Here is a 24,236-nt window from a genome sequence, read left to right on the forward strand (position 1 = left end):
CCTGCCTGCTCCTGTCCCACTGGGTCCCACCGAGGAAAACCTACCCATGTATTGATGGGCAACCAGTGGGAATGTAAGATTTCTAACCACAGCAAGGCTCTCCATGTATTGGGTCTTCTGCCATCAGGGATGCATGACAGAGACACTGCCAAATTTTTTCAACAATGCTTCAGCCACCTAATTCTAGCTACCATTTGCAGGGAGCAGCAAAGCATAATGCCACACACTATCAGGATACTGAATATACTGCACCAGTAACCACCTTGCGCAGTTACTTGACCTCTGTGTCCCATCTCCTCGTTTGTAAAATGAAACAGCAGCACTGTCTCCATCAGACTGTCACGGGGACTGAATGAAGTGCAGGAAATCATACCAACGCAGTTTTCAGTAAAGATGTGCCATTAAATTGAGAATGATGATGACAATGATAAATGATTACCCTGAATGGTTACTATCCCAATTTTATAGATAAGACTAAGGATACAACATCACACAGCTAGTCAATGGTAGAGGGAAGTTTAAAGACAGGTCTCTCTGCTTCCAAAATGCATGCTTTTTCTTTTTCTTTGTTTCAATGCTACTTCCACCCCATCCTCCTCACCCTCAGAAGAAGGCCTTGCCTGCCACTTCACAGAGGAGAAGTGCCATTTGTTGGAGAGGAATCAGTTAACACATGTGCACTAGACACGGGAAATTTATAAAGGATTCCAAGGAAACTCAGGAGAAAACTCAATTTTTTTTAAGACAGAACTTCAACACGTTTCATGTTAGCTCATTCCAAGATATTTGTCTCTATTGTTATTACCTTCCGTAACAATAAAATTGCTTTGTTAAGGAAAAAAACTTAATGAAATGTCGCTTTATAAGTTTTAACTGAAAGAAGTATTTGAATTACCTTATTCAAATTGAGTGGCTAAGATTTTTATTTTCAACAGCAAACATAAAATTTGAGTCAACTTGTTTAATGCTGTCTCTTATTTGAAACATATTTGTAAAATTCCTAAAAATAATCTTAAAATTTAAATCAGAAGATTTTTCTGAAATAACATGAAAGTTGACCTACATGGAGAACCTGCTTTGTTCCTGCCTAACCCTCATTTTGGTAACAGCATCCCAATTTTTCCTTGGTGAGGGAACCACCACTCTCCCATGGATTGGTCATATGTTAAGTGAGGCTAATGACACTGATTGGCTCTAGCAGTGGGCACATGACCCAGGCCTGGCCAATGAGAACCCCACATTCCCTGGCCCACTGCCTGGTTCAGAGAAAGGCACGTGACCCCACATCCTAGCCAGGGAGAGCCTGGCCCTAGGACTTTTGATCAAACTACAGGGAAAGAGAAGCTCTTTCTCCACTGGAATTAAGTTGATGAGCTACAAACTGGCCATCTCCATCACCACTTGGGGAAAGCAGCCTTAAAAATGGAGCCCAAAACAGGAAAGCAGAGATATGAGAGTTTCCTCCTGCCATTCAATCACCTGGATCCAGCTGTGACTGGGGCCAAACCCCTGGTGCTTTTCCATCACACATGCCAATAAATTCCTTTATGTTTGTTTGTTTAGGCCAGTTTCAGCTGGGCTTCTGCCATTTCCAACCAAAAATATCCCAACACAACCTATTTGTGCCAAATAGCTAAGATAATTCGCTGACATAAAATAAATGCATGGTTGATGTTGCAGGTTTGTGAAAACAGCCAAATATCATTGCACTGAATTCATTTGTTTTGCTCTGTATGTTACTGCACTGTGATTTCCTTTTGAAGCGAAAAGGAGAGAGAAAAAAAGTCACAATCCCTGATACACATTCCCTGATAATATGATGGTTAAATTTCCGTATATCTTCACCCATGCTTTCCTCCTTATCTCAAGTTTCTAAGGTAAACTTTCTGGGTTTTTAATCTTCCTTGCACATTCTAGGATCTGTGTCCATCAATTATTCTCTCCTTCACACAGATAACCCCTCCCCAAACCACCCTCTACTGGTTCCTACTCTTTCGGCTATGGTACACCTAGTCTCCATGTAAATAAATAAATAAATAAGAAAAATAGACTTTAATATGCAAAATCATCCTTACACATAATTAGGCAGAATTAATCACAAAGAAATGGAAGAAAATAGTGTATGATTGTCTCTGGCAGTAAGAGAATAGCTGGGTTGTTTTTCTTTAAAAAAAAAATGCTTTTCTGCACTTTCCAAGTTTCCTTAGTGTTACTTTGATAACAGAAATATGTTTCTTAAAATATGCTTCCTCTTTAAGCTATCAACATCTTTCCACCCCTTACTGCCAAGCACTGTAAAATGAAAGACCAGGCATCACTTTCTCACCCGCGTTCGCTTCCACTCTGACTCCATTAGCACTCACACCGCTCAACAGAAACCGAGTCCCCCGGGGACCAGCGAGGCCATCACACCACATCCAGTGGCTCCTCTTCTCCCTTGAGTCCATGCGACCTCTTCAGATTATCAGCCATCCCTTCCCTTGGCTCAAGTTTGAAAGCACAGGGTTATCTTCACTGCAGGTTTTCCTTTCCTTTACATCCCCATTCGGTCCTTCCACAGGTCTTCCCAGTTCTATTTCCAAATGCTCCCTGAATGCATCAGCTCCGCTCCTCTCCCGGGTACTGTCTGCTGTCTGCCCCTCTCGTGGCCTCAGCCCCATCTCACACATCCCACTGCTTTGGGGGTCACTGCCCTGAAGTTCAAACATGGTCATGTAATTCCCCACCTGAAAATTTCTAATGGCTCTTGGATGCGCATAAAAACCAAGTACGGTTACTGGCCTGGCACCAAAGGTCCTTCACAAGCTGGCTCCAGCCCATCAGCCTCACCTGTCACCTCTGCCGGCTCTTCCCAGAAGAGTAAGGCTCTCTTCTGCCTCTTCTCACGCTCCTTCTCCCGCCCTGGGCTGCCTCTCTTCCACTCCCCACACACACTCCTGTGCCCCCCTTAAGACCCAGACTAGCATTAAATTGTGACTATTTTAACAATGAGCAATTCTCACACTGTACTTTAGACCTCAGTAGACACTGATCTACTTTGGGGCAGAAATATCATTTTACTTGTTTTTATATCGTGGCTTTTTGCCTATAAAAAATAGGCAAATAAATAGGAAAAGGGAGATACAGTTAAAAATCCCAAACCTTCCCTAGACAACTGATTTTTATTATGTACTAAGGAAGTAATTATAGTATTTCTGACTTCTAAAAAAAAAAAATCAGAATTCCCCCAAAAGACTTTTTTGTGGTCTGTATAATATGGTGGTTGCCCTATTTGAAGTTCTGTACCCTTACCACCCATTACTTGAGTTTGGCCACTTCTTTTGATTCAGGATCAGTCTCCTTAGATTTTATTTTTAATTAAATCTTCAAAATAAAAGTTTAAATTACCTTAATTTCTTAGCTCTCCCTTCATTCATGGCACCCCCTAATGTTATGGCCAAGATTTATAAGTCTATAACTTCTGCTTTAAAAAAAAAAACAAAGAAGTGTTTTAAGATACCTTTTGTTCAAGAAAAAGTAATACTATAATATTCTTTAACTTTTTCCAATTAAATTTACTATATTTTTAAAAGGGTCATTTACTGAGTCAAGTTATATTTTTTCAGTTATAAAACCTGTAAGGTATACATAGTCACAGCAAGTTTAAATCTAGAGAATTCAGGATTTTAAAAAGAGTTAAGTGCCCTCTCACATCCTCGGGTAGTTAATGCTGTTGGCACAACGTCCACAAAGGCATCACTAAATCTTCTTAGACACCCCCATCCCTCCAAAAGAAAGGCGAAGTCACGAAATCAACCTCTCCTTAAAGAAAAATGATGGAATTCATTGGTTAAACACTATGTCCAAAGCACGACACATATAACTAGTGGCAATGTCTCTCAGTTCCCAGGGGGGAGAAGACAAGTCGATAAATAACTAGACCATAAGCCCCATATGATGTATCACAAGTGAGGTCCAAACTGCTGTAAAAGTCCAGAAGAGAGAGACACCCTATCCAGTAGAGATCCAGGAAGTTCTCATAAAGGATAAAATATAAACCCAGGAGAATAGATAGAATTTTTACAGAATTGGGGAAAGTGCCATTCCAGGCAGAGGGAATTGCAAAACAAAACAAAACAAAATAAACAAGCAAAAAAAAAAAAAAAAAAACCACACACACACACAAGGAGCTGAGCCAGAAAGCATGAGGCCAGCTTGAGCCCCAGAGGGTGGGCTCGCAGAGCAGGCCATCAGCTTACCTCTCACCTCTCCACCCTTGGCCTCGTTCACTCCCTGACTGCAGTGTTTTCCTTCCACCTCGTGCAGCTGAAATATAAATGGCCCCCCTGTTCCCTAAGGATTCTGGGCTCAATCCAGTGGGCATTGGAGAATAATCAAAGGTTTGAAGCAGCTGTTCTAAAAGGGCGAGAAATTAACCTTGCAACAACATACAGAAATGGAAGGGAGACTGAAGGAGAGACCAAGAGACTGCAGTAACAGGCACAGGTGAAGACACTGAAAACACTGTAACAAACTCGAACACTGCAACCAGGAGATTGAAGCAATCTCTACTGCTTCCTTTGTACCTAAAGTCCCATATAAAACGTTTATTTAATTCCCCCCCAAATTTTACAACCCTATTCTAATCTCTCTGGATTCCTCTTTGTAATAAGAAAAAGCCTGACTCTATTTTTGAGCATGACAGCTTTCAAGTCCCCCACTCCTTCTCTTGTCCCACACCTGTGCAAGCTGATGAGAAAGCCGGGAAGTCCCACCTTTGTCTGGTGGGGAAGACAGAGCAGGCACACCTCTGGCCACGCACAGGAGCCCTCGCCCCAGCCCCACTCCCCCACTGCAATAAAAACCAAGGCGCTCACCCCCTTCCTTCACTCAAACTGAAGGCACCAGTTTGGGACCCCACCCTGCTCTCCCCAGGAAGCCTCATTACATGAGTAATACAGCTTTCATGCCCTTGTGGTGCGTGTGTGGCACCATCAGTCTTGACATCCAAACTGACTGGGGTGGGTGGGACGGAGGTTGAGCCCACTCTCCTGGTGTGTCCACAAACAATCTTACATAGTGAATGACTGCCATGTCCTTATTACATCCAGATTCGAGGTAGGAAGATGCGAGAAAGGGGCATGATGGAAACGCTGAAAGGGTTCCTTTGCTCCAGAAACCTCTCAGAGGGAGATGCCCCTTTATTAAGTGTCCGATGGTCTAAAGTCCAACTCAATATGGGCTACCTTGAGTGGTCATATATGTTTCCTCAAGTACCTCATTATCAACTTTAAAGCAATTCAGTGTACTTTTTGGTAAATGCTTGGCTCCCGTCTCTCCCTGTGGGCTATGTCTAAGATGTTGCATGTTCAAAGGAGCTAGATGCTTAATTCTCCCATAATCGCTTGCTTTCAATTAGAAGAAACCTCTATAAAAGGTGGGACAGAAACACAATTAAGCACTTCCCTTTCTTAAAGTGCTAAGGAAACTGAAAGGCTAAAATGAAAAGTCACAAATAGTCCCGTTCTTCAAATAGCACTTCAGGTATAAACCAAACGATGATCGTGATTTGTACACAGTACAGAAAGTATTTCTATGTATTTTCAGCCAAACCGACATATAATCTAAAGGTCATAACCATGAAAACAGTGTCTTTCTCATAAAGAATTTTAAAAATCATTTTATTAAGTACTTACACATCTTTAGCTGCTCCCGCAGGGCCTAAGGGGGAAAAGAAAGATAGCTTTTCATTATCTTGATAGTATCGATACAAAAATTTTAAGCCCAATACCCAACAAAAATAATATTCTAGAAGAGCTGAGTTGAGAATATGATTTTTTGAAAGATCATTTCAAAAGAAGAAAAGGAGAGCAGGAAAACCATGAAATCCAAATGTTAGGTTTAGGCAAATTTATTCTGCTCATTTTCAACAATTCCTATACATTATAAGGTGTTGATTCTGAAAGGGGTATTATAGGCCATCCAATTTAATCTCCTCATTTCACAGATAAATTAACAGACAGATTTGAGAAATATTTTCTAAGCCACACACCTTCTAAGCTGGTATAAATCACCCTACGTACTAACCACAAAGTAAAGTCACAAGACAAAACGGAAAAGATGTCCTCAATGAATCAGGAAGTCTTAAGGACGCCAGCCCAGCTCCATAAGGAGTTACGTAACTTTCTAACTCTGCTCCTCTGTGCTACTGAACCCTCTCATTTCTGCTTCCCACTCACCAAAAACAACCCGTCTCTTTTGGATCCCATTCCAAATCACTTATCCCAGATCCTATGCCCACAACACAGGCCCATCTCCACTTCCTCCCTCTACTATCCTTACCTCAACAACACAGAACTGGGTTCCAACTTGATCAGCTCCATGGCATTAGGTATCCTTTAAAGTCTTACAACCTCACTGCCCTCTGGTGTCAAATGAGGGAAATAAGAGCACCTTCTCAAAGGTTATTGTCAAGGTTTTTAAAAGATGTCTATCCCTATCAAAATACCAATGACATTTTTCACAGAAATAGAACAAATGACCCTAAAATTTCTATGGAACCACAATAGACCCTGAATCACCAAAGCAATCTTGAGAAAGAACAAATCTGGAGGACTCATGCTCCCTGATTGCAAACTAGATGACACAGTTATAGCAATCAAAGCAGTATGCTACTGGCAAAACATGAACAGACACATCAATAGGACAGAATAGAGAACCCAGAAACATACCCACACATATATGGTCCATTAACTTATGACAAAGGAGGGAGGATATACAATGGGGAAAGGACAGTCTCTTCAATAAATGGTGTTGGGAAAACTGGACGGCTTCATGCAAAAGAATGAAACTAGACCACTATCTTAAAATCATACACTGAAATTAACTCAAAATGGATTAAAGACTTGAATGTAAGATCTGAAACCACAAAACTCCTAGAAGAAAACAGGCAATAAGCTATCTGACATCAGTCTTGGCAATGGATTTTTGGATCTGATTCCAAAAGCAAAAATAAACAAATAGGACTACATCAAACTAAAAAGCTTCTGCACAGCAAAGGAAACCCATCAACAAAATTAAAAGAGAAAATATTTGTAAATCATATCTGATAAGGGGTTAAATCCTAAATATAAAGAATGCATAAATCTCAACAGCAAAAGAAAAACCAATCTGATTTTTAAATGGACAATGGACATTTTTCCAAAGAAAACAGACATTTCCAAATAGACATTTTTCCAAAGAAGACATACAAATGGCCAATAGGTATATGAAAAGATGCTCAACATCACTAATCATCAAAAAATGCAAATCAAGGGAGAGGGTATAGCTCAAGTGGTAAAGGGCATGCTTAGTATGCACAAGGTCCTGGGTTCAATCCCCAGCACCTCCTCTAAAAATAAATGAGTAAATAAACTTAATTACCACCCCCCCCCAAAATAAACCAAAAAATTTTTTAAATTCATATTAAAAAAAAAGAAAAATGCAAATCAAAACCACAGTGAGATAGCAACTTACTTCAGTTAGAATGGTTATTATCAAAAAGAACAAATAACAAGCGTTGGCAAGTGACGTGGAGGAAAGGAGACACATGTTTATTGTTGGTGGGAATGTAAACTGGTGCAGCCACTATGGAAAACAGTACGGACCGGTATGGAAGTTCCCCAAAAAATTAAAAATAGAACTACTAATAATCTAGCAATTCCATTCCTGGGTATTTATCCAAAGAAAACACAAATACTATTTTGACGTTACACACCTATGTTCATCGCAGCATTATTCACAGTAGCCAAGATTGGAAACAACCTAAGTTTCCATCGATGGATGAATGAATAAAGATGTGAGTTATATATCTATAATAGATAGGCAGATATAAGAGGATAGGATAATAGAATGGCATTCTACTCAGCCATAAAAGAGTGAAATCTTGCCATTTGCAACAACATGGGTGGACCTTGAGAGAATTATGCTAAGTGAAATAAGTCAGACAGAGAAGGACAAATACCGTGTGATTTCACTTATATGGGGAATCTAAAAAACAAAACAAGTGGCAAAAAAATTAAAACAAAAATCATAGGTATAGAGAAAGGTATGCTGGTTGTCAGAGGGGAAGGGAGTTGGGAAGGGGCGAAACAAAGTGAAGAGGGTCAAGAGGTACAAACGTCCAGTTACAAAATAAATAAGCCATGGGGATGTCACGTACAGCACGGTGACTACAGTCAGGAATATTGTAGAACATACTTGAAAGTTGCCAAGAGAGTATAATCATAAAAGTTAGTTCTATGGGCTGACAGATGGTAGCTAGACTTACTGTGGTGATCATTTCACTATGTGGACAAATACAGAATCATTACATTGTACATCTGACACCAGTATAATGCTATATGTCAATTACACCTCAGTAAAAAAAATAATAATAAATTTTACCAAAAAATGTAAATAGCACAAAGTCTGGCACATAAAAATAGCTCAGTAAGTTGTTATTAGCAGTCACATATTCCATAATCTCAATTTTCATATCTATGAAATGGGAATTAAAATAGCTTCTGCCGAAGTCACAGAGATGTGAAAATAAAGGAAAATGTGCTACAATGTAAGCAAGTAAGTCTGCGGAAGAGGGTATTGCCAAAATTGTCAGAACTATGCCCCAGTGATATTAACATAGGATCTGTGACACTGCAAACTCAAAGCAGAGCATAAAGGTAATCAAGGCTATGCCTCGAACAAATTCTTTGAAGGCTTTGACCAAACCTGAACTTGGTAATAAACTTAGCTTCTCTACTCAGGAAAGAGGAACATTCCTGCTCTACAACTATCATTAAAGTTATTTAAGTAAAAATCGCTTTGGAATCTGAGATAAAGCCAAAAAAAAAAAATCCTAAAATTTAAAAAAAAAAAATCTTAACATAACAACAGTGGAGTCTTTTGATAGGAAAAAATAAACAAAGGATTAGTGCCACCAAAAACCGTAAAAATGAACACTGTATTTCCGAGTTAAAACAAGCATGAGAAACTGGAAGAACGTTTAGAAAGAAAATAATCTCCTCATTTTCTTATTTTCATTTTCATGGAGAAAGATGAGGAATGTTTGGGAGGGTTGTCATGGACAGGGGAGGGGAGAGCAGAGGAGCAGGACACTGATTTCTGTGAAGTCTTACAAAGAAAGCGATCATAATTTGAGGACCACAGTGCTCAGCACTGAGAGATGAAGGGCCACCCAGCACCACCCACAGGGAGGGCATCCCACTGCATCTCAGGGATGGCAGCAGGGTGGTAGAACAGAGTGGAACTGGGAGGCAGAAGACCCAAGTAAAATTCCTGTTTCAGTATGTGGTTAAACTGTCAGTAAATCACTCCGCTTCAGTTTCTAAACTTGGCCTGACAAAGGCAGCTGAGAAGACAAAGCACAGGAAACATGTGTGAAATTCATTTCAAAACAACCACACCTAGTCTCCTCAGTACTTATTTTATTTTTTGCTTTTCAATTAGGGAAGAAATTTTTTCCCATTTTTTTAATTGAAGTATATAGTTGATTTACAATGCTGTATTAGTTTCTGGTGTACAGCATAGTGATTCAGTTATGCATGTACAGATGTATATTCTTCATTACAGGTTACTGCAAGCCACTGGATATGGTTCCCTGTGTTATACAGGTGTAGGACCTTGTTTATCTGTTCTGTACATAGTAGTTCGTATGCGGCAATCCCACACTCCCAATTTATCACTCCCTTCCCCCGTTTCCCCTGGTAACCACAAGCATTTATTTGAACAGCTACCAGGAACCCTCCACCCACTTCACCTTGATTGCACCAGGCTCCTGGCACCCTCGGGGCCTCTTCCCTGCTGGGTTCACCATCTAACATCCTAGCAGGCCCAAGGCAGACAGATGCCTGGCGTTACCTTGCAAAAGGAAGTCAGCAGATCATTTCTTCTGTTCCCAAATGTCCCTCATTTAAAGGGCACCGTCTATTTAATAACTGCAAAGGTGAGGCAGGGCAAGAAGTCAGAAGCGCTTCATTTTTTTAAAAGGGAAGAAAATGTGCATCTTAGAAGCAAGGTAGCATGGGATTCATGATAAGCTTATAACCAGGGCAGGTAGAACATGACTCCCCAACACAGAACTTCTCAGAGAAAAAGAAAAAAAATTACAATTGTTGAAATCCTGGGCAAAACTATCAGAATATCTAGGTGTATAAAATGTGAAATAGCTCTTTATTTTGCAGAAGTACAAAATCATAAAATCATTAGAACTAAAAGAAAAAATATTACTACCCTCACTACAATATTTTAATCACACTTCACCTATATATTGATGAAAATTAACCAGATGGAGAACTCTACTCTTGATAATTTATGCAAAAAAATACTTTGACTAGAACTATTCAGAGTGGCAAAATCCCATTTGCTTTAAATTGTGTTGATGGTTCATGAGATTCAGCACTTATTAAACAAATATTTATACTAGTGTATCAGCTTCTTTCTAGGCCCCTGGGATAGAGCTTTTATCCCTTTTAGTACCACTTCATTTCTAGCCAAAAGGACTCTTTACTGTTTAAATACAGCCTTGGTGCATTAATATAAGGGCCTCAGGAGGAACAGTGATGGAAGGAAGGTAACAATGGTTCTTATGGAATAAAAGCACCACAAACTATAAAGACCATTGGAATTTTTGTGCATCGAGATTTTACAACTATTTTCCAAAATTTTATTAATGATAATTGTAATTTTAAATATCGTCCTAAAAACAGAAGGGAAGGAGGGAAGGTCTGCTCTCAGAAAAGTAACACATAGAGTTCCAGGGACAAAAAGTCACGGTAAATGGTTCGGGAATGTAAGGAAGAACATCTCTTTCTGAGTGTAACTGTTTCTTTAACACTTAAAGACTGGTGGTGGTTCAGTGTCACTTCGTTTCCCCATGATTGTGTACACCTTTTACTTTTGTCTAAAGATTTAAAAATTTTTATTTATGAGTCCTGAAGTCAAAAGTCTCAGTCACTTAAAAATGCATAGCAAACCCAATTTATTCAAACATTTAAAAACTTAATCTGATATTGTGGAATCACAGAAGATATTTGGTCTGTGTTCCCTGTTCCTGGCACAGTTTCTAGAACCCTTGGGATTTCCTGAGTGATAAGGGAGACGGGAGCCTCCTTCATTCTAAAGAGGAGACTCCTGGCAGGACCCTAGACAGCTTCAGGATGGGGGCTGGTGGCCAGAAAAGCCCAGTCTGATTACAAGCTTGGAACTTTCAGCCCCATTCCTTGTCCTCCCATAAGAAAGAGGAGCTGGTGACAGAGATCATCACCAATGGCCCATGATTTAATCAACCCTGTCTATGTAATAAAGCCTCCTAAAATGATGGGGTTCAGAGCTTCTAGGTTGGCGAACACGCCCAAGCGCCAGGAGGGGGCGCACTCCAGCTCCATGGGGACAGAGACTCCTGCGCTTGGGAGCCTTACCATCGCCCTAATTCCTCTCTGTCTGGTGATTCACCTGTGTCCTTTACAATAAACTGCTGTTTAAACCAGTAAGCAAAGTGCCTTCCTGATTCCTGTGACTCATTCTAGCAAATTATCAAACATGAGGAGGGCTGTAGGAACCCCCAAATTTGTTGCCAAGGCAGACAGAAGTGCAGGTAACCTGGGGACCCAGTACTAGCTCCTGGTGTCTGAGGTGAGAGCATCTGAGGGGCTGAGCCCTCAAACCCGCGGTGACTGACGCTAGCTCCAGGCGGCAGTCAGGACTGACCTGCATCGCAGGACACCAGTTAGTGTCAGAGAACTGGGGAAGTCGATGGTGTCCGGAGGGAAGACACCTCTCAGAATGTTTCTCCACGTTTTATAAACATCTGGTGCTCTGATAAGTAACTGAGGCTCTGAAATCCTTCACAAATCACACCAAGATTGAACCGTGCTGTATCTGCTTCAACAAATAATTATTTATATTCCAAGTATAGTTTTTTAAACTATATTTTCTTATTTTCTAATTTTATCCCATTCCCAAACAAGTGCAGAAAAGCCTTCTGTATCAGTTTCGTAGGGCTGCTGGAACAAACCACCACAACTGAGTGGCTTAAATAACAGAAATACGTGCTCTCGGAGTTCTGGAGGCCAGAGGTACAAAGTCAAGGGGTCAGTCGGTCCAAACTCCCTGTGGAGGCTCCAGGGAAGAATCCACCCCAGGCCTCTCTTAGCATCTGGGGGCAGTGAACAGGCCCTGGCATTCCTGGCTGCTTCTCTGTTCTGCCTCTGTCCTCACATCACCTCTGTATCTCTGTCTTCTCCTCGTCTGTCTCTTATAAGGACACTTATCATTGGATTTAGGGCCTACCCAGATAATCTAGGATGATTTCCTCACCTCGGCATCCTTAACTTCATCATATCTGCAGAGACCTTCTTTCCAAACAGGAGAACATTCCCACGTCCCAGGGATTAGGACACGAACACATCTTTTGAGAGGCCACCCTTCAACCCACTACACCTGCTTATCCCTGTCCTCCTCCACCCCTTCAAAACCAGAAACTCTCTTTTGAAAAGTAATGCACAGCAAAATTAATAATTGGGGAGAATTAAATTCAATATGACATATCATACACGCCACAGACAGAAGTTTGTTCCTAGTGAATGATGAAGCGAGGCAGCTGCAACGCACGTCAGATCAGCTGTGCTAAGTAGATACACATAACACCTCGGTTCCTATAGACAGACGTTTCTTCACCATCTCATCAGTCTGATAACTTAAAAAGATTGAGCTGCACCGCCCAGTATGTTTTCAACATTGTTCACAATCCTGTATTTATTGTTATGGGTTTCCTCACACATGCCAAATTCTAATATAAACAAAGTATTTCTCTTTTAAAAGAAAGGTCACATACATTTTTACACTTGAAAACATAGTCTATTAATGCCTTTTTCATCACTATAACCTATGCATTTGATAGTTTATGTGACATATTAGAATATTCACAAGTAAATGAATTGCTAAATCACATATTAAATTGCATCTCTTTGTTCAGACTGATAATTTAAAATACACACCAAAAAAACTACATCCATGAAGAATTTCTAAACGGTACTAAAGATTTACAAATCATTCTTTCAGCATAAATGATCAGAAACATAAATGATTATGACTCTTATGGGAAATAATACAAATATGTAGGAACGTTTTACTCTTTATTTCTTTTATAAAAGAAAAACGTCTCACTGAGAACTGTAAAAACATAACTACAGAAAAATAAACAAAATTCCCTTTAATTGTGCAGCTTGCTATGTCTCCTCTGACCCGTAATAGTTCTAAAACTATGTCATAGCCTCAACTTGGCCGAAAGAAGTAGAACAACAGCTCTTGAGTTCATATGAAGTGACGTTTATTTTTCAATAAGCTGATAAGAAATACAGATTCATAAGTCATTTCTTCAGTCATGGAGAAAAACATTCAGGTCAAGGTGTCCTAGAAATATAAAATGTTTAAAGTATACTTGACCTACAGTATTAATCTCAGGTGTACAACAAAGGCTTTACTATTTCCACACACAAGTGATGACACACAGTATTTGTCTTTTTCTGTCTGACTTGTTTCACTTAGCATAACATCCTCTAGGTCCATCCATGTTGTCACCAATAAAATGATTCATTAATGAACATGGAAGCTCTTTGCTTACAGGTTGTCCTTGCTGAGCAGCTACAGTCTAGGCTGGTAAAAATTAATAAACAGAGGCCTAAGCTAACACATTGACATTTACCTGCTATAATTTAAGCCATGTCTTGATTGAGCTGTAAGTAGCTCATGGCAGAACTTGGGTCACCTTTACAAACCATTCACATCAACTCTTGGGAGCAAGCGAATCTCATGATTCTGTTGCATCAGTGGGAACTGTCTGAGCAGAGGTGCCATTGACATCACGTCAGACATGGTATATCCAAGAGTGGAAGGACCACTGGCGCCCTCCCGCCTTCCCTTTAGAGGAAGCAGCATCCCTTGCCAGTCACCCTCGCTCGAACAGTTTGAGTTCATTTTCACTTCTCCCTCCCCCTTCCTCTGTCACATGCGGTCCATCCTCAGCCAGGCTGGCCTCCGGGGGTCCCTGACATCAACACCCCCACCACTCACTGATGACCCTCTACGTCACTGACTCCTGACAGCAGCTTTAAATTATGTCACTCTATCCGCTGGGTCTTTCCTTCTTCATCAGCCATGAATGTCTTTCCCTATATTAATAATATAAATAGCATATAAAGTACTTATATGGGGCACTGTTCTAAGCACTTTCCATGTATTAGCTCATTTAACCTTGAGTAGGTTCTATAATTACTCTCCCATTTTACAGTTGAGGAAACTAAGGTACAGTTTAAGCAAGTTGCCCAAGGTCACACAGTTGATAAGAAGGCAGGATTCCAACTGGGGCCTTCTGGCTCCAGAGCCTTCTCTCAGTTCTGAGGCTCTCCTCCTCTCCGTCCTCCTCGCGCCCACCCTAACCATTCTCACTTCCAACACACTGCAACCAACATGAACTACTAACCCAGTCAGAGACTGGTCACTACCCTGAAATACACTGGCCCTGTGTTTTCACACAGCACAAAAAATGCCCTCCCTTCTGCTCTCTGCTTATCCAAATCTTACCTATTCTTCAACGTCAAATTGAGTCCCACTTCTTTCGAGCAGGCTTCCTTGACTGCTTAAGGTTTTATTTCATTCTCTCCAGTGCTACATCTGTCACAGTGTGCTCACACAATTTAGGACTTAATTTTCTATCTTCTTTGCTTCCCCAATATATTTATTCATTCAACAAAAAAACTTTAACACCCAAAAAATTCCATTGCAAGTTTGGATACAGGTCTAGAGGCTGAGGGTCCAGCTGAGAACAAGATGCATGAGGCTCTCACGAGGTCTACGTTTGGGGAAGGAGAACAAAATATTGGCTCTCCAGCAAAGAGTGTCCAAATAAATAGAAAAAAAAAATGAGTTGAACATATTTAAAGAATAGAGAAGATTGTGGGGCTGAGGCCTTAGTGAGCTTGGGGGAAGTAGCACAAGGTATAAAATGTTGCTGATATCAAAGAACTAGTTTATATTATTTCCCCCCACGTGACCTGGAGCTGAGCACAGTGGCACAATTTCAGTGCTACCACTTACAGATGTAGATTAAGGCCAGACCATACAGCTACGTCAAAAGAAGAGAATGCAATTATCTAATTGAGGATAAGGAGATAACTAACCTAAATAATTAGACGCAAAAGAACTACAGTGCCTCCCCAGGTACACTGATAAAATAAGATAAGTAATTGTTAAATTCCTCCTTCTCGCCACCTCAGACTATTATGTGAATCACCAGAAGAACGATTATAGAAACATTCGAATAATAAACTGCACACAAAGTTATGGTCAGATAGCTGCCAGTTACGTATCTCTGGTAGAAAACCTACAGCTAACCAACTCACTCAACTACCAAGAGCAGAATCCTTCTGAAATGACCCTGCTGCTGCAAATAATTTCTACCGCCTTAGCCTGCACTGAAATAGGCTCGTTTAGGTATCTGGAACCATCTAAACTTTGAAGGGATTTTCTGGTTTACATTACAGACTCACTTAACAGTCTACACATACGACCGTATGCAGGGTATGACTGCATGTTGTGGACCATCAGCTCAAATGCAGCAGTGCTCACTTCTCTGCCTAATTAGGAATATATTCAAGGAAAAACAAGGGGATAGAGAACCTGATTGCAGAGAGAGAGAGAGAGAGAGAGGTGGGGATGGGGAGCAGAGAGAAACCCAAAGAAAGCAAATGCCCCTTGCCCTACAGTAAATGCAATCCTTTAAAAACAGACTCTTTTCATGCAGATATTTCTCTATAGTTTAGGGTCTAGACTCTACACTATGCAGGAAGAGTTCACTGAGTCTTCACTGAATGGAAAATACAAGAAGTCCTCCGACTACAGTTCTAGGTTGGAAAAATCAAATTTCTACATTGAGAGAGTGACCTTACTAAAGCATTAAAACGGGGAGAGCGCTTGTGTAGTCGAAATGGTTCTCATGATCCCATCTACACTGATGGCTCAGCTCCTCCCCCAAAGACCTCTCTGATTAAACTAGCATCTTATTCAACACCTCCTGGGCACTGGACGTTCAGTGCACAGTCTACTCCAATTTGCTTTTCAGTGGTTCTCACCTGGTTCATCTTCCTGCCTTAGACAATCAACTTCTCAAGAGCAGGAAAGTTTGATTTCATTCCACAGTCATCCATTGCTGGCTGCCCCTACCCCTGCCCTAAAAGTTCCTATTATACCTGAGTACAAAGCTTTGCACATAGAGGTGGACTGTGTATAAGCTTACAGTTAGAAATCTACTGTAAAGGAAATCTAACCTGAATTTCCAGGGCCTGAATGATCTGATTCCTTCTGGCCATTTGACTATTTTACTGCATTTTAGCTTCTCCACACATTGGACATACAGAATCAAATTTACTCAAGTACACTACTAAATACCAATTTGTCACATAAACCAATTTCACCAGACATAAGCCAAGAAAGGCAGTTGTGCAGACAGCTCAGGGAAAAGAGAAACAGTTTTCTGGTTTTACCTGAATTACTTAGGGAGTAAAACAGGGCTTATAATAGAGATGTCAGGTTGGGGGGCATTTTATAATGTGATAATGTATCCTTTGAAAGTGGATTTCCTGTGTTCTTATAGAAAAATATTCCGGGAAAATCATTTCACCTTCAACATGGTAATATTGCTGCATAACACTACTACTACTGCATAACAATTACAGCACAGTGTGCTTTTACTCTGTAGCTCAAAGTGAAATGGTAACAAAACCAGCACAGGGCCAATGTCAAGCTCGAGCCTCACTCTTCAGGCTCTAGTTCAGCACCCTTCCCACCGACTCTCTCCCTTTTTTTCTGAAATGCTTAAATAGGACTACTGAATTATAGGACTCCTGGGACACTTCAGAAGCTGCGCATGAAATTTACCTGGAGGATGGGGACAACCTCTATTTAACACACTTCATTTCACCTGGATACAGCAACATATGTTTGCAGCTTAGGTGGCAGCATATTTGATGCTGATGCCAAAGTTCACAACTGAAAGAAATTGAAGTACCTTTACACTGTGGCTTATTTTTCTTAACCTTACATCTCTCCTCCTGATGCATTTCCTTTCTGAAACTGAAGTCCTACCACCAGCTGACAGAAAATTTGAAAATAACTGACCAAATCCCAAAGCTAGCCAGCAGGACTCACCAGCAGAGAAACATTCAAGGAATGACTTCCCAGACTCAGAGACAAGAGCAGAGTCACCAAAGAGGCGATGCAATAACTCCCTACTCAGTGTTTGTTTTCTTCTCCTTCATGTCTGACAGTCTGTGCTTGCTATCTTGCTCTTCTCCGAACATAAAGTAATTTTTATGAGCGAGCTTGAGAAGAGAACAGCACGCTCTTACGGAGCTGTCCTTCATAAACAAAAGTGAGGCTCCTCAGCAAGAAGACATGCACTTTGAGAGGTTTTTTTTTTTTTTCAATATAACTGTATCTCCTTTTATATAATTAGGGGTGTGCATCTAGAGAAAAAAAGTCAACCAAATATTTGTAAAGAGAATCGTATTTTCTCACTTTCTTACATTACCATTTCAGAGCCACCTTACCATTCTGGTTTAGCAATGGTACTCCTCCATCTCTCCCCAAACCTGACAAGCAGTTCATTAATAAATATGTAAATGAACTAAACTAGCTCCACTTTAAAGGAAATCGGTAACAAATCCTTCCTATGATTTTTTTTTTTTGTAATGTGGATAATTGTTCATAACCTTTTTAAAAGTAGGGTGCATGTGCAGTGGAAGGCACAGGGACACAGTAAATGTTAGGTGGAGAGATATATACTTGACCCTTAAACAACGCTGGGGTTAAGAGCGCCAACCCGCCACAGAGTCGAAAATCCTAGAGTAACTTCTGATCAGCCCTCCACATTCACAGTTTCATGGCCTTGGATTCAAATGACCAAAGATTGTGTAGTCCATAGTATTTAGTATTGAAAAAAAAAAATCCATGTGTAAGTGGACCCACACAGTCCAAACTCATGTTGTTCAAGGGTCAACTGTAATTCCTGGTGCAGGATGTGGCCTTGACTCTGTTCCAGGTTTCCATGCAGAGCTCTCTGGCCACTCTCAAGTTAGAATTTTGTCCTTGCTCTACGGCACTAACTAAGCTAACTAACCTACGTCACTGTTACAGGAATTGGAGACTTGTTCCACAGTGGCTCTCTGCCTATCACAAGGATGGGAATTTAATTCAAGATAGTAAAGGTTACCTATAAGAGAAAGTTTTCAATGAATCACTACCTGGGTTCATTCACAGCTCTAGGACTAGAATCCCACATGTTTTTGCACCTTCTCTTAAAATATTATCTGTGTGGTCACTGACAGCCAAAGAGGAATAACAGACTTGGCCAATTAAATGAGCAGATCTCCTTATCTGACCCCATAGGTGTACATCACAATAAACTTTAAAATAAATAAATGAAAAAGGCTTGAATTTTAAACCATATCTTCCTCAAGGTCTGGGTTAAGGGAAGTGACAGGCCCAAGGTCACAAAGTCATTGACAGGGCATCCACACCCGCCTAGGAAATACTGCAGCATCAGAGCGCTGTTCCCATTTGCTGGTTGGGATGGGATGTGGCATCTGATTGATCTCAATTGGAGGAGATACGAGTTCTTTATCCAAAAGACACTAAAATAGGTCAGAAGATACTACTCAAAACAGATCCAGACTCTTAAAATCAGTAGACACTAGCTGAGTCAAAAAGAAGGGTTGAGTTTTGGAATAAGTCACTGGATACAATGCCTGGCTGACTGGGGGAATCTAGAAGACTTCGCCTGCCAATCAAAAAAAAAAAAAATGAAGTGGTGTAAAAAGAAGTTTCAATATTTTTTAAAATGAAAAATATATCAACGGATCACTGCTAATGTTAAAGATCTGTCACACATATTCTAAAGCATCCTCAATACTGCAGCTTCTCAGAGAAACCCTACAAGAACCCCAGCGGTCTTAAGCATCAAGCCACACTCGGGTGAATCTTTGGAGCCCTGTTTGCAGTTCCTCTCAACCTCGCTAGCACCCCTCTTCCAAAAAAAAGTCCTGAATTGTTCTGCTGCACTTTTCCAGGTGTAGCCTCTAGGTTCCGAGGGGCTGGGGGCTAGGCCTGCAGGAGCGAGCGTAGGAGAGGAGGGAACCGACGCTGGGCACGACTAGGAACCCTCTTCCCCAGGAGGGTGCAGGGTCTACCCGCTGCAGGGGAGCCCCGCCGCTAGGGATCCCCACGATCCCTCCGCAGGATCGCCCTGCAGGCTCTCCTCGTCCAGGCGTGACCGTCTCTGCGCGGCGGGGGAAGGGGGAATGCCATGCTTTCGGTCTTTCCAAAACCGGGAGGTCCACTCAGTCTGGAAAATGGGGACAGGGAGAGGGGGCTGCAGGCTGTCCCAGCCCCGAGTCCCTGCATCCTTCTCGAAGCCTCTCTCTCGGCCTCTTCCTCAGAGGCAGCCCACCCTGTAGAGCTCCCTACCGCCCCCGAATCGCCGTCCCCGCGCCCCTAGCCGCCTGCCGCGCTCACCTTGGCCCGCACCAGCACTGGTGGCGGTGGAGTTCCCGCAGCCCATCGCACCGCCGGCCGGGGAAGCCGCGCTCCAGAGCTGGCAGCCGCAGATCCCGGGGGCGGAGATGGAGGCGGAGGGCGGTGCGCCCCGAACAGGAGGCCAGCTGGGGGCCCGCGGGTCCTGGGGGCGCGCGGGGACGGCCCCCTCCCTCCGCCAACGATGGGCGTGGACCTGGGCGCGGCAGTCTAGGGCGGGCCGGGGCGGAAATCGGCGGATACCCCTAGCCCCCGCCCTGCTCGGGGACCCCACCGGACCCACCCGTTCCCTCGGCAACTGGGGCGCCGGCCAATCCGCAGCCTCCTGCAGGCTCCTGGGTCAGGCATTGGTCGCCATTAAAAGGGGGCGGGAGTTTAAAGTGGGTTTGGGGGAGAGGGCGAGGCTGAGGGGCGTGGCCGGTGTGAGCAAGAGGGTGAGGCGGAGCGACATAAGATGCCCACCCGCCCGCCCTCCACATCCTCGTTGCCTTTTCTTCTCTTTCTCCTCTTTCCCTTCCTAGCTCCAGAATGCAGGGAGGAGAGGAAGTAGCAGGGAACACCTGTTTTGAGCAGAGTGGGCCCCCAATAATTAATAGACAAGCCAACACCGAAATCCATTTCTGCTTTAGCAGAAAGCTAATGCCACTCTGTTCACCCATCCACACTGGCTAGTAATGAACATAAGGGCTTCCCCAGGTTGGTCATAGTAACCTACTCCACCTTCAAGTTAGTATCTGCCGTAATTTTGATAACCTGGGTCCAGAACCTGAACTCTGATTTAACGACAGAACTGCGAAATTACGTGGCACCTTTCAACTTAATAGTTGGGCAAGTGTTACTGGAATCAGATTGCCTGAGTTAAAATCCCTGCTCTGCCCCTTAATAGCTGTGTGACTTGAGCAAAATTACTGAATCCACTACTGTATCCATTGTTTTACCTATAAAACTCAATAATAACTCAGATACATGCAAAGTGCCTAACACAGTGCCTGATCCTAAATAAATGCCAGCTCTTCTTTTTCTTAAATCTATTAGAAGTAAGTGCTAATACCCTGAAGGTAAGGACTATCTGATTTATCAAAATATCCTCCTGGCTCATAGGACAGACTCAATAAATGCTGTGTGAGATGAATTCATGCCAGAAATTAAATCTCCATTTTAAATCCATTTAATATTTATAGAGAGCCTAGCCTGTGCCAAGTCCTTTGTTAAAATTAACTTTCAGGGATTCAAGCATGAGGGAGACAGTCTAACCAGGTAGACAGATTATAAACAAATTAATTAGAATATAGTAGGGCTGCTAACAGAGGAATACAGGGAGCCCAAAGGATACTGGAATACTGGTTAAAAAACTTTATTAAACCCATCCAGCTGTGTTTAGAGAAAATCTTGAACCAGAACCAAGGCCCTGGTGGATGGTTGAACATGATCTTTGAGGTGATGGTGAAGACTGGGTTGCCCTATTATTCAAGATTCACCATGCCCCATTTGAAAATTAGTTGTACCTGAGCATGTGCTGAGATGGTAACTAAATCTTGGGCAAATAGGACATTTTTGAGTTGTTTGACTTCTAGAAGCACTGCTTCTCTACCTTGGCCTCCACCATCTTGGTTCAGTGGCTACCCCTGTACAAATACAGAATTGGTGAGGGAGAAAAGGGGAAACTATCAAACAGCCAAAAGCAACACTCTTGCTTACTTCTTCACTGTCTGACATTGGACTCCAGCACTAGGAGACTTGTAAGAAAGAGAAAAACAGACCCTGACATCCAGAAAATGGCCTGACACTCACAGCTAGGTTTTCATGGTTTCCTATTAAAGACAGTTTCACAGAACATCAATGTCAGAGACAGCAGCTCAATAACTATGAGGAAGTAAGACCAAAAATAAGACCACTCAGTAATCTTGTCTGAATATGACAAAAACAAAGTCGCTGGCAAACCACAAAAACACCAAACAACACCCAATCCTGACTAATATGAATGACTGCTACGTTTTTACCAGTTATAGTGTTAGCAGCATTCCAGTCCTCCTGCCTTGTAGATGAGATTTATTTAGAATATCCCACGATGGGTGGGGTATAGCTTAGTGGTAGCATGCCTGCTTAGCATGCACGAGGTCCTGGGTTCCATCCCCAGAACCTTGTTTAAACAAAAAAAGAATATTCCATCATAGAATTGTCCATGCTTCCCAACAACATTCAATCTAGAAAAGTACCGCTTCCTTAAACCCCAACCAAAATCACCTAACTTGGACCCAAAGCTTTTAAGTCCTTTTCTGACACCCTGTTACTGAGATGCCTTGTGGTTAGTTACCCGTGATGTTCATTCTCTGCCACTGCAATGAGCGATAAACCCAACTTGTTCAACAACCAGAACGTTCCTGATGGTCTTTGGCTGCAGGACATTGACCCTTGTAAATAAGATGTACTCTGCCTTATAAGGTTATAGAGTGTGCTATCTGTCTGTCCTTTCAACAAACACTGTTGAACATCTCGTTTGTGCCGGCCACTCTTCTAAAGGCTTTAGATACAGCAGTGAACATGGCATAGAGGAAATATCTAATGAAAGGAGACAGATTAAAATCAAATAAAAGATAATATCAGATACTATAGTGCAATGGGAAAAAAATAAATCAGGGTACTGGACTAGGTGACTAAGGGTAGAGAAAGAGGTGCTATGTTAGGTTGGATGACCAAGGAAGGCTCCTCTGAGAAAGGGGTATTTTAGCTGAGGTCTGATTGATGAGAAGAAATTAGACACATGAAGACCAATGAAAGAGCATTCCAGGCAGTGGAAATGGGAAGTGCAAGAGTCCTGAGGTAGGAACATGCTGGATATGTTTCATAAACCAAAAAAGGTCAGGATGGTAGGGCTGGAGCAGAGATGGAGGGGGTTAGCTGAAGCGGAAGGCCAAATCACACTGGGTAGGATGGGCTTCAGAAAAAGTTAAAATTTTATTCAAAAGGCAATGCAAAATCATTTGATGAGACAATCTATGTAAATTTCCTAATAAAGTGTCATGCATACAGTAAGTACTCCAAAAATGTCAGTTCTCTACCTAACGTGGAGTGAAAGAGTAAGTCTAGTGTCTTTTTTTTGTTTTTTTTCCCCCTTAGGAATTTATCTTGTAGACAACAGCTAACTGCATTTGGGTGTTTTTAAAAAGCAATGAGTCAACAGAAAATCATTAATGCAGTCATTTCCTGACTGGTCAATTTTCGCTTCTTTCTCTGTGTCAGTTGAATCATCCCATTTAGCTGTTTTCATTCTTTGAACAAGAACTGATGTGATGTGGAGGAGAGAGAAGAGGTGTGTGACTGAAACTGATCTGACAAGAAAAAGAAAGCAAGACGCAGGAAGACACGGAGCTCAGTCAGTCTCAGTTTTCATGGTTTTTCTTCCGTAAAGGGCTCACCACAAAAAGTTTGTGTCTTACACAAACGGCCTGAGTTTTATTTATGTTTTTCTCTTCTTCCCTGTTGACAAGCTGAAGGATGGCTGCCTCAGCTCTGAAGAGCTCAACCACACACAATACTCAGCAACAAAGAGGGGGCTTTCCCGGTTTCATGTCTCTTTTTAAAGCCCAGAAGCATCCAGAACACCTCCTCTCCCTTTTAATTGGCCAGGATTGGGTCACATGCCCCTTCCTGATCCAACCTCTAGGAAGGAAAATAGGATGGTTATAACTGACTCTGGTAAGTTACAGTCTGCCCCTGAGTCATGACAGGAAGTGCAGGGTAGACACCTGAACAGAAGTGGGGCTCTGCTGGCAAAAGTCAGGGGCGGAGATAATTAACAGCTGCTTAGTCAATAGTTGTGATAGATACTACAAATATGCCCCAACATTTAGTTGCCTTCTGGGTTAGTCTTCTCACTCCCTTGAAGATGGGCACACAGATATGAGTAGCTTTGGCCAATAAAATGTGAATACAGGTGAAATATGACCTAGAGTCTCTATGAGTTCTGACTTCCTGGGAGTTAGGTGTAAAGAGTGCAAGCGATTTATTCTGGGTAATGCCTGTAAGATACAGGGGAGAGGGGTCAAAAGTAGGCAGGGAAAGCCTTTCAGGCTGCACTGCAGTTCTGACACCCATGGGGGAAACAAGGAGAGAGATCTGTAAGGAGGGACTGGGTAGGAAGAAGCTATGACAGTGCTGTAGCTTGGAGAAAGTCTTAGCCAAGGCCAATGCAGATTTCCTGTGAGGGGAGTCCCATGCTGGGCAGAGATGGCTAGACCCTAGTAACCCAGCTGAGCTGCAAGCTGCCCGGGGAGATCTTGCCCTCAGCTCAACCACAGCAGCAGACCCGGAAGGTGCCAGCAGCTGGAGACTTTCAGCCAACTTCACCCCTCACAGCAGGTACTCTCTTGAAGGGAAATCTGAGCAGTCCATCGCCAAGCCAGCTGCACACAAAGAAGCTCTTGATTACAAGCGCTGGATTCTCCAGCTGTGAGGACCCTGGAAGCACGTGTGGAGGAGTTGTATCTCCCTAGTCAGCCTGGATCCCTAAGTCACTGCATCAGGCAGGCCCCACCCACACCTGCACTGGCCCGGCAGTATGAACAAGAAAGAAACTTCTGTTGTGTTTAAGCCACTGAGATGTTAGGGTTATCATCATACACCAGTGGGTATAT

General features: G+C 42.2%; 1 protein-coding gene across 1 annotated transcript in view; it reads right to left on the reverse strand.

Moving 5' to 3' along the window:
* The window catches only part of C12H12orf75 (chromosome 12 C12orf75 homolog), a gene marked incomplete at its 5' end in the record, with an annotated part of 32,868 nt that extends 12,926 nt beyond the window's left edge, over positions 1-19,942 (reverse strand). The window contains 2 exons of the mRNA XM_074375913.1: positions 5,676-5,700; positions 19,585-19,942. Of these exons, the coding sequence (XP_074232014.1) occupies positions 5,676-5,700; positions 19,585-19,942 (383 nt within the window). The remainder of the gene's footprint in view (positions 1-5,675; positions 5,701-19,584) is intronic.
* Positions 19,943-24,236: the final 4,294 nt, after the last annotated feature.

Source organism: Camelus bactrianus, chromosome 12 (assembly GCF_048773025.1).
Source record: "Camelus bactrianus isolate YW-2024 breed Bactrian camel chromosome 12, ASM4877302v1, whole genome shotgun sequence".
In the NCBI taxonomy this organism is placed as follows: domain Eukaryota; kingdom Metazoa; phylum Chordata; class Mammalia; order Artiodactyla; family Camelidae; genus Camelus; species Camelus bactrianus.